Source organism: Marmota monax, unplaced genomic scaffold, assembly GCF_021218885.2.
Source record: "Marmota monax isolate L192 unplaced genomic scaffold, Marmota_monax_Labrador192_F-V1.1 WCK01_AAM20220418_F8-fsc00002, whole genome shotgun sequence".
In the NCBI taxonomy this organism is placed as follows: Eukaryota; Metazoa; Chordata; class Mammalia; order Rodentia; family Sciuridae; genus Marmota; species Marmota monax.
Window position 1 is genome coordinate 27986694 of NW_026693571.1, and position 16049 is coordinate 28002742.

Here is a 16049-nt window from a genome sequence, read left to right on the forward strand (position 1 = left end):
ATGAGAGCCAATGAGAAAAATAGGAAACAGTGTCACAGGAGAAAACTAGCTCACCCAAGTTTACTTGCCTAAATGAACACATATGAGTAACACTGTGTGGTAAAAACAGCCATGCTGTTCTTTAATGAAGCCTTAGTGTCTAGATTTGATCAGTGTTGCATGAAAAGGATAGCAGGTAACAAAGCAGCAGGTAAGGGCCATGCTAATGTGGCAAATACGTGGTCAGATTTAAGATCCTACCTATTACTTCTTACCAAAAGAAGACTCATTCAAATATCATCACTACTAAAAGTATCTCATAAATCCATGCTTTACATATACTGAAAGTCAAACTTAGATTCTTTAAAAATAAAGAGGAAAAAAATTCAAACCAATAGACTTAAATAAGCATAGCACCTGTCACCAAAAAAAAAAAATGGAAAGCACTAAAAATTGAGGAAATTAGTTAGCTCCCTAGCTTTCTAGCTTCTTTTCTCCAGTTACCCTCTAACACCAGTCTCAGCACACTCTGACCCGGTACTGCACTTCTGTAGTCACACTACTGGGTATACTCAGTGCAATAAATTGATGTTCCTGAACATTCTCTCTCCCCCCTCCCCTTATCCCTCTTACTCCCTCTTTCCCTCCTTCTCCTCCCCGCCTCCCTCTTGCACACACACAGAGTCCTACTCATACTTCCCACCCATCTCCTGAAGGCAGAATGAATCTCCCTCTGCCCCAGCAAGTTCTTCACCTCACTGCATTCAGACTTCCATGACAGCACTTGCCACGGGGGATCACTGGAGCCACCTAATCACTGTATCTCACTCATCTTTCTACTCACAAGACCCAGCACAGAACTTAGCACCAAATGCTTTACAAAATTCAGGAGAAAAACTTCAGATATTGATTGGAGATTACCTGCCCACAAAACCTTCATAATGTCTCAGCTTTTAATTACTGGTGGAGGGGGGTGGTGAGAAATCAACCCATTAGTCACCTCCCCTTCCCTGGTAACTGATATCACATGTTATGTAACAAGATGAAAAAGAAAAAGTCTGTTTTTCCATCAGAAGGCTTGAATTAGACACAACAGTTGTAAATCGCAGGGAATCCTGCATTGCTCAAAACAGCAAGAGACTTCCTGAAAAATAAACGCCTGGTGAGGAAAGCTGCAGCCAGCCTCCTGCTTTCCCTTTCCATTCCCCATAATCAAGGCAAACAAGGTGCACTCACCTGGCTTGTTTCCTTCCCTCTCATGGCCGAGCTGCCCCTTGGTGTTCAAGCCACATGTGTACACCTCTCCATCCTCCAGCAGGAACACTGAGTGGTTTCCTCCACAGGCCACTTCCTTGACACTTCTGTCTGATATGAATCCACACACCTGGGGCTCAGCCACAATTCCTTGCAGGTTGGTGCCGATACCTGGTTGGCCCAGAGACCAATATCCCCAGCATAACATTGTTCTTATCCTTAGGGAATCATGTAGCCTAGAAGATTTGTTTAAAAAAAAATTTAAGATTAAAAGAAAACAGGTCAGAGAAAATTAATTTAGGTAATAAACATAACCATTAAAAAAAAACCTCCTCCTGTGACAGACTTCAGATATCTTGCATCTCAAAATAAAACATATTAAGCAAGTTTTGCTTGTTTAAATGAATGCATGAACACAGAATGTAGTTTGCAGGTCACTGTTGAGGATGCTCAGTACCAGAGACTGGCTGAAACGCTCTTTGCAAACCATTAAGGTAGCAACAGTTTTTAAATTACTATAGTGACAACACTTTATACAATTTTCCAATGAACCTTTTATTTAAATTTTCTGCTTAATATTTTAAAAATATATTTAAACCAATTACCTTCTTTACATAATCCTGTTATTTCCTTGGTTAGTAGTATTGCACCACTTGAAAGGAAAATGAGAAATGGGAAACAATGTTATCTCCTTATCCCTCTTACCATCAGTCACATCTGAGTCAAGCTTCACTTCCTGCCCAAAAGACCGTGTCCATTCTGGTGACCATCAAACTTCATCCTTCTGACAGGGCTACTACACTGCCTTAACTAGCAGCTCTCTTTATACCTTTATAACTTAACTTGCCACCAGGTTTTAATCTCCTTCATTATAAACCACAGTATAACACAGATTTCTTCTCTTAAGCAGGTAGTCAATTTTGACTGATCTACTACTCAGACACTAGCTTAAAGTTTCATGACCTTTAAAATGTATGCTTCCTGTTCATACAGAAAAATAAAATAAAATCTCATATCAATCAGTTCACACCCAGGAATGATGAGTAGTGCTAATGAAGATGTAGAGAGATTGGAGCCCTCCTATACTGCTGATAGGAATATAGAGTGGCACCTGCTTTCAAAAACAGGACTCAAAAGGTTAAAACATGGAGTTACCATATGATCCAACAATTTCGCCTCTAAGTATATACCCAAAAGAACCCCAAAAATACATCCACAAAAAAAACTTGTATACAAATATTCATGGCACCATTATTCATAATATCAAAAGGTGAAAAAAAGTCAAATGTCCAACAAGTGATGAAAGAATTAACAAAATGTGGTATATACATTCAATCGAATATTTGGCCAGAACACAGATAAGCCAGAAAATATTATGCCAAATGAAAGAAACCACAAAAGACCACATATCATGTGATTACATTTACACGAAATATCCAAAAAAGACAAGTCTATATAAAGACAGAAAGCAGATTAGTGGCTGCCTAGGGCTGATGAGAGAAAGGGGAAAGAAAAAGTTCCTGTTTCTTTTGGTAGGTGATGGAATGTTCTAAATCCAGATTGTGAGGATGCCTTATACATCTTGGTGAATACATTTTTAAAAGACTGAATTTTACACTTTAAATTGGCAAATTTTATAATATACAAATTACCTCATTAAAGAGGTTTAAATTTTTTTTAAATCTCCTTTATCTTGCTATATATACCCTGCCCTTTGTGACTCCATACCAGCCAAAGCATTATTGAATTTAATTACTGGAATTATCATTACAAAAATAAGAGGAACAAAATGCTTGATAAAAGCATTCTCCTAGAACAGAGAGGACAAGGGATCCCAAGAGTTTACTATGAATAAGTGGAAGAATATCAATTTTCTATTGCCTCCTTCTGCTCACAAAGACTTAAGAAGAGGGAAAACTTTGTCTAATGCTTTTATTAGAATTTCTTTTTAAGTACTATAACTTCAAAGTTCTTTTTTCTATTGCTAAAGTTGGAAATCTCAAGTAGGTTATTCTATATTCTTTATATTTTTTCTTTGTATACAAAGAAAACACCAGAAAACACCTAACAGGCCCCTCTTGTTGTAAAGAAAGGGGAAAATCTTAAGTATGTCATAAAATAATAGAAGATCCTTTTTCAGATACCAAATTAAGAGGAAGTGATTGAAACCTGTAATATGGCTACAAATTTGGAACACGATCAGTAAGCTATAGATTCTCTAACACAGGGAAGAACAAATGAATTTTGAGAACAGTAATAGCTAACATAGTATGAAGTTGTTGTTTGCCCTATAATTACTTTCTAGAATCCCAAATTTTCTGTTGTGAAGAAACAATACCCTGAAATAACTGTATTTTACCAGCCTGGGTAAAATCAAAAGAATCTTGAGGAAAAGCCCCTAGAGTCCCTCATAAACACTGATGATTGCATGAAAAGCAAGAGCTTTGGGTGAGTCGTGATAGGATAATTCTTCCCCTCAGGAATTCTTAGCAATCTGGGGGTACACTAAACCTCTAATCAGCAAGGTCCTGGACTCGAATCACTTCATTTGGGTAAAATGAAACAGTGCAGAGAACTGGTCTTAAGGATTCCAATTATATTTGTTTCCAAATATAAATTTTAACTATGATATTAAATATCATTTTTTTAAACTAGACTTCTTCAAACTGCTATTTGCCCCACATTGGGAATCACAGTTTTAGGTTCTACAGGTCAAAGCACCATCATTTCAAGGCAAGTCTGCAACTTCCAGGGTGTCTTAGCTAATTCTTTGCCAATGAAAGAGGATGGATTCTAAAGGAAAGGTGAAGTCTTACTTTGAACTACAGGACCCAGGGGGTACATGTCAAACTGCATTAATCATCCAATCTACAGGAGAGAATTTTCTCTAATTTTTATGAATTTAAAGACACAAAGGGAGAACCCTAACTGATTTTTCTTATACAAAGTCAGCTTTTAAAATGGAAAACTCCTTCTCCCAACATACAACTATTCCCAAATGTATACAAATTAATTAAAATGCAAATTAAGTTAATTCTTTCCACCCTTCTTAACAACAAATATAGTACTTTGTCCTTAACTTGATGACATTAATTTGTATGTACAACCTAATTTCATAACTGTATTACAACAATCTAACTTACTCTTAAACTCTTGAGGTTTACAGAAAAGACAGGAAAAGGCACAAGTATAAAAGTATAAAAGCTGAATCTCAATTTGTGTCTTAACCAGAAAATTCTGTTTCTTCCCAACATTTTAAGTTCTTGTCTAGACTCTAGATTAAAAAAGTATTAAGCTTAAACATTTTTCTTTGGGTGAATTGAAAAAATTAAAGAGAAGGGAAGAAAGTTAAAATATAAAACTGTCAGGGTGGTAGTGTAAAGATAAGATCACATAATCTATTCACAATTTAATTTTCCCCACTTGCTCAACTGCTGTTATCCACACTAATTTCTTTCTTCGTTCTTAATGTTTCATGAGTTTGTCTTATCTCTCCTACCAATAATTATATAAGCAACATCACAGAATACTTTACATCAATCACTGTGCTAATCAGCAATTCATATCATTATCTCACTTCATCTTCACAAAAACCCTGCACCCATTAGTACTATTTTTAGCATCATTTTCAGAAAAAGCAAGGCTCAGAGAGATTAAGAAGCATGCGCTAGGTCACTTGGCTGGAAGGAGCCTGTAAATCTAAGCCTCATGCAAATAAATGTCCACATTTATGCACAGGGCTACACTGTCACCCAGTAGATTTATATATCACCTACAATACCCCAACACAAATATTTGTGGAATGACCAAGCTGTAGTCAGTATACAATCCAGAATGTCCTAAAACTTGAAAATAAATTTGCCCTCTATGAGTGAAATTCATCAGAATTTATAGATATGAGATTAGGCAGCTATAAGATTAAACCAAGTATAAACAATATGTCTAAAACTATGGTACCAAGAAGCCCTGACTGTATGTGTACACAAAGACCTGCAAATAATGTCCACAGTGGCATGTTTATACTGAACAAAAATGGCAGCAACCAATAAAAGTAGAGATATACAGACTGTAAAAGGCCCTGACTAAAATGCATTTTCTGAGCTTTTGATTAAAAAGTAATTGTATATATTTAGTGGGTATAATCAATGTGATATTTGAATATATATACACATATACATATGCATATGTGTATATATGCATATATATGTTGTGGAATGGTTAATCAAGCTACTTAACACATCCATCATCTCACATACTTACCATTTTTGTGGTAAGAACATTAGAATTTTAATTTCTCAGCAATTTTGAAATGAAGTTATCCTTTAGTATCTGTGAGGGATTGGTTCCAGCACTATACCTCCAGGATACCAAAATCCGCAGATCCTCAAGTCTCTTATAAAAAAATTATATAATATTTGTATATAACCAAAGCAATCCGCCAATATACTTTAAATCATCTCTATATTACTTATGCCTAATACAATGTAAATGCTACATAAATTACTTGTTTTATTTAGGGAATTATTACAAGAAGGAAAAAGTCTGTACATGTTCAGTTCAGACACAATTCTTTTCTAAGTCTTTTCTATTCACTATGGGTTTAATTTGTAAATGTAGAACACACAGATAAAAAGAGCTGACTGTACACAATACTTGTATTAATTAGTCACGGTGCTGTACAATACTCTCAAAAACATTCTTCCTGTCTAACTGAAACTTTGTACCCTATGACTAAACTGAAATGCATTTAAAAGAAAGCTGCATCTTAATATGGTTCCTCTTTCTAAACAATCAAAGTTAGTTTTTAAAAAATTCATCACATATATATTATCTACTAGTTTTTTTTTTGTTCATATCTCTCAAGTCTCTCTTTAGTGTCAAACACTCCACTGTTGAACAGGGAGGGGCATAACCCTGACCAAGCCAATCAGAAAAGCCACTCCTATGCCTTAGCACACAACCCATGTCCAACCAACCAGAGATTGCCATTTTTAGGACACAGCCATGGGCCATGTCAAACCAATAAAAGAATGCCACCGCTAAGTCATAGCAATTGGTGCAGGAATAGCTTCACACTCCCAGCTGGACTAGAATCCTCCCCATATTACATTCTATGAAGCTCTAGCAGGAGACTACCTTTTGCCTCTGAAGGATAACTGAGGCTACTAGTGGTAGCCTACTAACAGTACCTTCCTCATCACATGGAGACTATCATGCTACCATTCACAGACATTCAGATAAGAGAAAGAATTCCTTTATGATTCAAACTTCAATCCTCCTCCTGCCTGGTACCAGGCACCATCATCTTTATTTACTGTAAGTCTAACTGATTTTCATTATTGATGGATTCCATACTCGTGAATTTGCATATTCAATGAAATTTATTTGTAACCCCAAAACCAATATTTAGCTTTTTCAGTCATTCGCAGACATGCACAGAGAAGCTAAAAATTTGAATCACCCTACACACCCATTCCTGGCTAAAGGTGAACAAGGCAATCTTGCCCTCTTGTTCCAACTCTCACAGTATAAAACAAATATTTTTGTAGACTATTTAAATAGTGCTGCATTTTTTAAATTATTTCTGTTTTTGTTTTGATGATTTATAAATTAAAAAAATGGACCCCAAGTACAGTGCTCTCTAATGTTCCTAGGTGCAAGAAGGCTGATATGCCTTAAAGAGAAAATGTGTGTTAGATAAATTTCCTTCATGCATGAATTATAGCATTGGCTGTGAGCTCAATGCTAATGAATAAGTAATGGGTACATCCAAAAAAGGAAGGGGAAATCTTCCCACATGTACATGAGGACATTCAGGAAAGTGCCAAAGTAACATCTACAGGGCATGATGAAATTACAGAAAAGCTAAAGAAAAAATGGAAAAGCAGCTATATCTGTGAACTCATGAGATCAGAGCCAATAAAAAACAAAAAAAAAAGCACAGCAAACACCACTGATATGAACTAAAGGCTAAAAAAGATTTATTGTCACTTATACAGGGTCAGGAAGAAGTTAAACCTTTCTCAAATCGTTTTTTATAAAAGAAATATACAATTTTGTAAATAACATATACTGAATAAGGTGCCTAGACTAAGGCACATAGAAAGCAAGGTAATGTTTTAATTGTTGACAAAAATGTTGTGACCAGAGGTTTGCAGCAATTTACCCCTGTATCTGTCAAGAAGCAATGGCCATGTATCACTAGGTGGTGTTCATAATAACTTTATGAAACACAACAACTGCAAATAATAAGAATCAACTCTGTGTGTGTGTGTGTGTGTGTGTGTGTGTGTAGAGAGAGAGAGAGAGAAAGAGTCAAATAAACCACCTTTGTTGCTTAAGTTTGCAAAAAATTGACTTTCCTTCACTTGTAATCAAAACAAATCTGGTAGCTGCTGGTGTCCATAAATTTAAAGATTTAAGTTCGACAAGGATCTATATCACTGGGCATTCTTGATCTCCTGGTCTCTCTTACCTACTTTCCCATACTCACTATTCTCTCCCTTGCTCCTAGAGTCTTTTATTTTCTTTCAAAATACACAATTATGAAATCTGCCCCAGACTTCTTAGGACTATACTCTAGTAGGACTAAACTCCTCACAGCTGTTCCAAACCACCTCAGTCCCAGCCCCCATTTCCTGCCTCTTATTCTCCCATTACAAAACAAAATGAAAGATGACTTTTGAAGGATGACTTTCCCTTTACATCACACTTGGTATTTCTCTCATCCTTTTCCTCATCTATTTTTTGAGGGTGCTGGGGATTGAACCCAGGGCCATGTGCATTGGAGGCAAACACTCTACCAACTGAGTTCTATCCCCAGCCCATCCTCATCTATTCTTGACAAAAGATTCAAGATACTTTTAATGGCCAAAAGGACTAAAGCTCAAGCCCCAAATTAACATGCTAGCTTGAAAACCTGGGGCAAGCCTGTTCCCTTTCTCTAAAATGAAGAAAAGCATGACAGGGAATGGGGTGAGAAATAACGTGAAAATGCATACTTTTTAAAAGTGCTTTGTACGGTGCTTGATATGTAGTAGTAAGTGACCAATAAATGTCAGCTGTTGTAATCACTATTACTCTTGCTCTCCTAGTGCTCTGCTTTGAGATCTCAGCAGATAGGACAGTTCCCAAAAGAAGGTGAGGATATGACTCCTTTCTCCCTCACAGTAATTAGCATTAACTATGTTCCGCCAAATCTGCACCACAGCTTTTCCACCATCTGCCATAATTTTCATGAAGGGGATTTGAGGTTGCTAGGAGAAAGTTTTTTGCATGTATTTTCTTTTTAATTCTGAAGAGGGCAAAAACAGGGAGGTAGTTCTAGTTTTTTACCAGTCCTACTAAGTTGAATATTACAAGAGAACCTTCAACTCCTAAACATTTTCTTATAATCAGTATATGCACATGACAGTCTAGCATTTTCTTATTCCTTTGTTTGAAAGGCACTGAAACCTAAATAACATTCAGGCAGGACTTCTAATCTCTTTTAAAATAGAAATAAGCTTCCTTTCAAATAAGCTTAGAAGCAAATACCTCAATGGTGGTAGGTGTGGAGGGGATTTTTTTCAACTGCAGGAAAAGACAATGTCCAAGTCTTCAGTACTTTATAGGTACTCCCCAAATCTAAACTTTAAATAAATCTGAAGCCAAAATGCCCATGCAGAATTAACTCCAGTTACAAAAAAGATTCATTCTAACAACATGCTTTATTGTCACAAATTTCACTCCCAAGGGCTGATGTTGTGGCTCAGTGGTGGTGTGCTTGCCTAGCACGTGTGAAGTACTAAGTTCAGTCCTCAGCATCACATATAAATAAATATACAAAATAAAGGCATTGTGTCCATCTGTAACTAAAAATCTTTTTTAATTTTTTTGTTTACTCCCAGCAGCAGAAGTGATATAAAAGGCAAACAGAATTTTTCCACAATGTGAATCCACTCCCTGCTGTTTCCTCCCTCTCCTTCACCTTAGCTGGACTTTGATCCTCTGACCCTTTCAGCCAACACAAACAATCCTGCCTCTCCCATGATCATCCCTTTACAGGTTGTACCATCTTCACTACATAGCATTGGACTTTGTGAATCTAGAATGATCTCTTCGCATTCTGGGTAAGCCATGGGCTGCCTTCAAAGACACTGAAATAGCCTAGCAACAATGGTAAAGTCTGACAACAGCAACTCAAGGATATAAACAGCTAGAACTCTTATGCACAGCAGGTAAGAGTGCAAACTGTCATTACAACTTTGGAAAACAAGTAGACATTATCTAGTAAAGATGGAGATGTGAATACCACATAGCATAGTAATTTTACTGGTGGGCATACAACCAATCCATCCAAATTATTAAGAACTTATGGAGCTCCTGCACTTCCGAGAGGTGGAGATACAAAGATGAGTAAAACTGGTAAGTTATTTATTTATTTATTTATTTGTGTGTGTGTGTATATATGTACATATGTGTGTGTGTGTGTGTGTATAAAATTGAGCTACAACCCCAGCCCATGGGAGTAATTTTATTTTTATATATAAATACATACATACATATATATATATATATATATATATATATATATATACACATACATACATACATACATATATTATATATATATTGTCCTCTATGGTAGTCAGTAGCCAGATGTGGCTACTGAGCACTTGAAATGTGGCTAATACAACTGAAGAACTAAAATTTTAATAATACTTAATTTTAATTATTTTTAATTCTAAAGTTAAGTGGCCACATAGGAAAGTGGCTATCTTACCATATCATGCAGTGAAAAACTCATGAACATATGCACCAAGATATATGTATATGAGAATGTTGATTTCAACATATTTAAAATAGAAAAAATTTAAAAGACCCAAATGACCATCAATAAAAAAAACAACAACAGATAAACTGCAGTATATATAGAGAAAAAATACTGTACATGAGTAAAAATTAAATTCCCTCCATTTATAAGCATCAATATATTTAAATCTTAAAAACAGTCACAGAATTCAGAGTATTTTACAAAGCTTAAATATAAATATAACAAACATTATTTGGCAAAAAATACATTAATGATGCCAAAACTATGGAAAAAAATAAAGACAAAATACAAGGCAATGATCATGGAGGCAGCAGGGATGGAGGGAACAATCTGGAAGGAGCACAAAAAGAGGAGCTCCAAAAGCAAGGCTGATATTCTGTTTCTGTCTTTTTTTTTTCCTTAAGGCATATTTCATATACATTATTTTATGATTACAAATACTTCAAAATAAAAAAATGAAAAGTATTGCTGAAACAGTAACACTACTTCTTGCATTTTCTCCATCAATACCCTCTCCTTGCAGATGGGAAGCTTGTGGGTGTGGGGTTTATTCACCTCTATATCTCCTGTTCTCAGACTGCAGGAGGACACTAGAAGCTTGACAGGTACCTAGTGAACTGAATGCCAATCTGAGAAAATCAAATTCCCACAATCTCTCTATGCAGTAACAAAAAATAATAACGTATTTCCTCCATCTGAAATGCACTGACCCCCTCACCACATTTTAGCAGATCTAAAAATAGAATGCCTTTTACAACTGAAATTATCATTAAATGGTGTGGACTAATATCACCAGCATGGGCTGGTAGTGTAGCTCAGTAGCAAAGTGTTTGCCTAGCACTCAGGAAGGCCCGAGGTGTGATCCTTAGCTAAAAAAAGAAAGAAAAAAAAAAAAAAAATCACCAGCATGCTAAAATTGAGATGGAATTCTAGCTATCCATGAAAGCTCCAAAAGGAAGAACTGAGCCTCTTTTGTTCCTTTCTCTATCCCTAGAGGTTAGACCAGTGTCTAGCACACAGTAAGGGCTTAATAAATAATTTCTGAATAAAGAAAAATAACATATACTATGACAGCAATACTACTATGTGCCTGGATCTGTGCTAAAAACTTTATATAGATTATTTAATCTGCCCATTGTCAAATCAAAACATAGAAAACAGCCAGAATTCCTATACACTGCTGGTAAGAGTAAAAATTCACATAACCACTTTGGAACACCTAGGATTAGCAAGATTAAGTCACTTACTCAAAAACATGTAATAAATAGCCAAGGCTGGGGTTGTGGTTCAGTGGCAGAGTGCTTGCCTACCATATGTGATGCACTGGGTTCGATCCTCAGGACCACATAAAAATAAATAAGGGTATTATGTCCATCTAGAACTAAAACTATTTTAAAAATAAATAAATAAAATAAGTAGTCAAAATGGAAACTTACTAAATCAAAAGCAGAATTCAAATATCTTCTACTAGACTTCAAAATCCATACTCTTAAACGTGGCACTATACTGTAAAATAAAAGGAAGTCAAGCCATACCCTGTCTCTAATTTTGAAAATAAAACTTTAAAGAGGAAGTTGTACATAACAGAAAGCTCATACTAACTAAATCACTGTTGATGTTTTTATAGACAACTAGGACCTAGATGACCCAATCTCAACAGAGTTAATCACACCTTCCTCTAGGTTAACTGTGACACAATAAAACTAGTTCACTAACACAGAAACATGTGTCCCTGCCACCAACAGGTATTAATTCTAAATGTAGTAAAAGTTAAAGGGAGCAAAGTAACATCATCAAAAAGATCAGCTTATTAAAGAGGCCTTAACAGTCCATTTGGTCCAATCTCTAGGCAAGAGATTCCTAACCTCATTTTAATGGCAGCTGATGCCTTCATGGGCCAAGTAACTGGTTTTCTAGAGGTAAGTGGTTGAAGAAGAGACCAGAAACCAGGTCTCCCAGCTCCTGGGTTTACCTTGTTGTTTGCACTGTCTCACAGAAGAAGAAAGGCATTAAGATTTTTTAAGGTTATTCTCTAGGCAGCTATATCTGCCTGAGTCCTTTACGTACATTATCTTATTTAATCCTTTTTATCAGTTCTGAGTTTGATACTATCTCCATTTGTAAGATAAGAAAAACTGAGGTTCAAAGAAATTAAGTTAACTCACCACAGATCACACGCTTGGCATTAGAACTAGAAGCCGATCTGTTCAACCTCACCTTGGGGAGCTGCAAGTTGAAGAAATAATAATTAACATTTGTACAGAACTCAACAAAGGCAGGAGTAAACTTCTGGAAATAAGATATCTTCAATGATTTGAGTTTGAATATTCCCCAAATACTGTGTCTCAAGACAGTAATTTGGTTCAGATAACCTCAAACCAACCTTGAAGATATTAGTTAACATCACATAAATGTGAACTTGAGCCACAGAAACCACCTTATAAAATTCCTGCCATTTGATAGGGAGTAGTAAAAATAGCATTATTAATTAGCCTAACCCATTTAGGTTAGGTTATGAAGGTTAATTTCTGGAAAATAATTCAATTTTGTCTGTTTTCTTTTTCTGTATAACACATACATTGTAATTATTTTGCCCCTATGGGGGAAAATGAATACTTTTCCCCTTTCATTCCTCCTCATTACCACACCCTCTATCATGCAAAAAAAGAAGAGACTAAGAGGCACCTCAAGTCTCTCAAAAGAAAAAGTCCTGCATGGTTTTCCCATACAGGCATCATAACTTTATTTCTACCTTCTTACATAGAAAATACCATTCAGTTTGCAGATTACTTTTAATTCAAAAACTGAGGGCAAAAACTATCTTGTATCACCACTAGGGGTGCTACTTTCATTATATTTAGAAATGTTTTTAATTGGCTATCCAAATCTTAAGCAACTTAAATGTGTTCTTCAGAATGAAATGCTATAACCAAAAGCTTTAACCACAGCATGTGGAACATTTTAGAATCCCTGCTTCTTTTTCAAGAAGAAAACCCAACTACCCACTAAAACAAATACAATTGGATGCAAGTAGACCGTCTTAGCCAATGGAGTTTTGCCAAAGAGGTTTCTAACATTGATTTCTGCATTATACCTTCTACAGAAGGTTTCCAGCCTGGATAGGGGTCAATGCTGTGGAAATTGTAATTCACGTATTTTGATCAAGAAATATGTAATTTATCTACTTTGCTTTTCTGATTCATAATGTCACTCCCTCCTCCTTCACGGTAAAGGAAAATACAAAAAAAAAAAAAAAAAAAAAAAAACCGAGAACACTTCACAGTAATCTATTAAAACATGATACCCTGTCTCTTGTCATTGCACTTAAAGATCTGTTAATTCTGATTTTATTTTTCTTTCTTCCCAGTCTAGAGTTAAAAATCAGCTCACTTGATGTTATCAAGTCATCAAATGAAGGTTCTAGAAATAGTTTCCTATTTGTGGAGCCAGAAGGCAGGCGCACATACACACACACACACACACACACAAAGAGTGCTTGAATATTCTTTCCCAACGCATTCCATGTGTGAGGAATGCAAGCAAAATCCTGGAAAGCTTAGTTAAGAATTTAAGATACTTTCTAATGGGACTGATTTAAAATCTAAAATGTAATCAAAAAACAGCCAGAAACAGAGACAGCAACAGCAAAGTTCGAATACTTATTCTCCAGAGCCCACACTGCATACACAGCATCAATGCACAGTTGCAGGAGGTACTGTCTCTAAAAGGTTCATTTGTTTCAGGTTACTCATGCTATTCTCCATCTAGTTGTCCTGGTTGGCCCACTCCGAATGACTCAAAGTCCCACTGGCCCCCAACCGTCCCGACTGCCAACACCCCAGTACCGGTCCACGCACTTACGTGTCGGCACACACACACACAAGCGCGCACACGTGTCCACACACACCCTCCAGCCCGGCTCCGCCCAAGAGGCGGACCGGGGCCAGGCGAGCCAGACTCAGCCACTGCGAGGTGGGTGGTGCCGGCCGCCGCGGCCCCACCGGCGCTGTCACCGCGGACGCGGTGCCCCAGGTCCTCAGAGCCAACTCCTTGCGGCCGCCGAGGTTCCCCGAAATGCCGAGGCCTCGCCGGCTCCCATTTAGCGAGGAAACATCCGCGCCCCTCACGGCAAGGAGGTCACTGGAGCCCAAAATTTAAATGGGGACAGGGGAGGAGGAAGGAAAAGGGCCTCCTTTTGACTTTCTGCGTCGCAATTCCTCGCAGGCTGCGGGCAGCGGAATTGAGGCGGGGAGGGGGGGGGCGCTCCCATTTTTAAGGATTTTCTATCCTTTCCCGGAGCGGGGCTCTTTAGCAAGAGTGCAAGCCCCCCGAGAACTGCAGGGAGGCGGCCCGCCCAGGCCCGCCACCCGCGCCCGGGTCTCAAATCGTCACGCTAGGTGTCCTGCAGCCGCCCGCGCAGCCGGAGCCGCGGGAAGAGCGGCAGCCGCCCCTCTGGGATCCGCGCGCCGACAGCAGAGCCGGGCGAGATGCGGCGGCCGCACGGCTGCAGCTCTACGATGCCCTCCTCCCTAGAACCCCGGCCCCCGCCCCGCGCACCTCGGCAGCTGCCGAACCGCAGCTCGGGATTCCGACTGTCACAGCCCCTCTGGCCGGGCTCGGGGTTTCTCGGTTTTCGGCGTCACAATAATAAGGAAGTTTCCCCGCAAGCCTGCGGGCGGCGGAATGCGCTGGGTGAACGACTTCGCACCTGGCCAATGGACGTTCTTCTGGGCTGAACGCGCACCAATAATGGTCGCGGTAGCGCGGGCTTGGGGCGGGGCGACGCGAGCCGCGGGCGGGAGGCGGGGAGAGGCCCAGGCCGGAGAAGGAGGCGCGGGCGGCCGGAGGTGACAGGACCCGCCGACCCAGCTAGGGACAGCACCGCGGGCTTGTGAGCTGAGATCAGATTCCAAGACACAGAGCGTTCAGCAGGAATAAGACTGTTTTTCACTGGCAGGGAGGCGAAAGAACTGACAGCCGGTTGGTTCATTTAGGTTCAGGTTCTGGTTCTTGTTTTTGCAGAGATAACCGAAAGCCTTGGGAGCAGGGTGAAAAAAAGCTAGAGCGTGATAAATGAGGGTGAGTGCAGTATTCTGTTTTACTTGTCTTCAGAGGACCACGGGAAGCGCAGAGCCGAAACGTGTGGGATCTGGGGCTGCGCAGTGAGAGAGGCGGGAAGGAGGTCCGCTGCAGCGGAGAGTGCTGCCAGCGCCCTTCTGGAGAGTTGAAAATCGGAGAGGAGAGCTGTGCTGCAGAAGAAAAGAGAGCTTGAAAGAGCATGAAAAGCAGAGTCCCTGAGCATAAATCGTCATTTGAAAGATACCCTGTGTCCTAAAACTCAGTAACGGAAGTTTGCCCTTCTTCACTTTCTCCGGCACTGTATCTCAGAGCTTCCTCCTCCTCCCCAAGGTCACAAGTGCTTTCAGACTCTCCCTGGCCCTTATCTGATCCACAGATAATCTTTTGAAGAAAACATTCTCAGAGGTGACTTCATGTGTCAGCCCTTCTTAAATGTGAAATGCAGAACACTGAGAATGAAATGCAGAACACTGAGAAATTACTGCTTTAACCCAAAGGGATGACTTTCCTAGTGGAAGAATTTTTATACCCTGGCATTTGAGCCAGGAAAATTCAAGGACCAAGGACTCTTAAATCACCTCAGGTTTGCAATCACCTGGTCTGAGAACCTAATAGATTGACCAAGCAGAAAAAAGTTTTGAGGAGTGGTGTATCCTGATGATGAGACAATGTTGGCTTCAAGTGAATCCTCAAGGAAATAAGGCAAACTGTCAAATACCCCTGAGACAAGAAAGATTTAAAAAAAAGTAGCATCTCAATTATCAGGTCGCTAAAATCATCTCAGAAAATAATGCAGCTGGTGGGGAGGGGTAGCTCACATGTGTGAGCCACTGGGTTCGATTCTCAGCACCACATAAACATAAATAAATAAGGCTATTGGTTCCATCTACAACTAAAAATTATTAAGAAAGAAAAGAATGCA

At 38.7% G+C, this 16049-nt stretch overlaps 1 protein-coding gene and 1 non-coding gene across 6 annotated transcripts in view; both read right to left on the reverse strand.

The window, feature by feature from the left end:
• The window catches only part of Herc3 (HECT and RLD domain containing E3 ubiquitin protein ligase 3), a 132401-nt gene extending 117662 nt beyond the window's left edge, over window positions 1–14739 (reverse strand). Inside the window, exons 1-4 of one of the 5 annotated variants that reach the window (XM_046458854.2) lie at window positions 14606–14739; window positions 12214–12274; window positions 5494–5625; window positions 1216–1469 (exon numbers count right to left, since the gene is read on the reverse strand). In XM_046458854.2, the coding sequence (XP_046314810.1) occupies window positions 1216–1469; window positions 5494–5513 (274 nt within the window). In that variant the 5' untranslated portion in view covers window positions 5514–5625; window positions 12214–12274; window positions 14606–14739. Of the gene's footprint in view, window positions 1–1215; window positions 1470–5493; window positions 5626–11484; window positions 11555–12213; window positions 12275–14605 lie in introns of those variants that run through there. The other 4 variants (XM_046458856.2, XM_046458855.2, XM_058583858.1 and 1 more) reach the window with 4 other exon arrangements.
• On the reverse strand, window positions 7982–8054 carry Trnaw-cca (transfer RNA tryptophan (anticodon CCA)). Its single transcript has one exon. It is a non-coding gene; the product is annotated as a tRNA-Trp (tRNA).
• Window positions 14740–16049: the final 1310 nt, after the last annotated feature.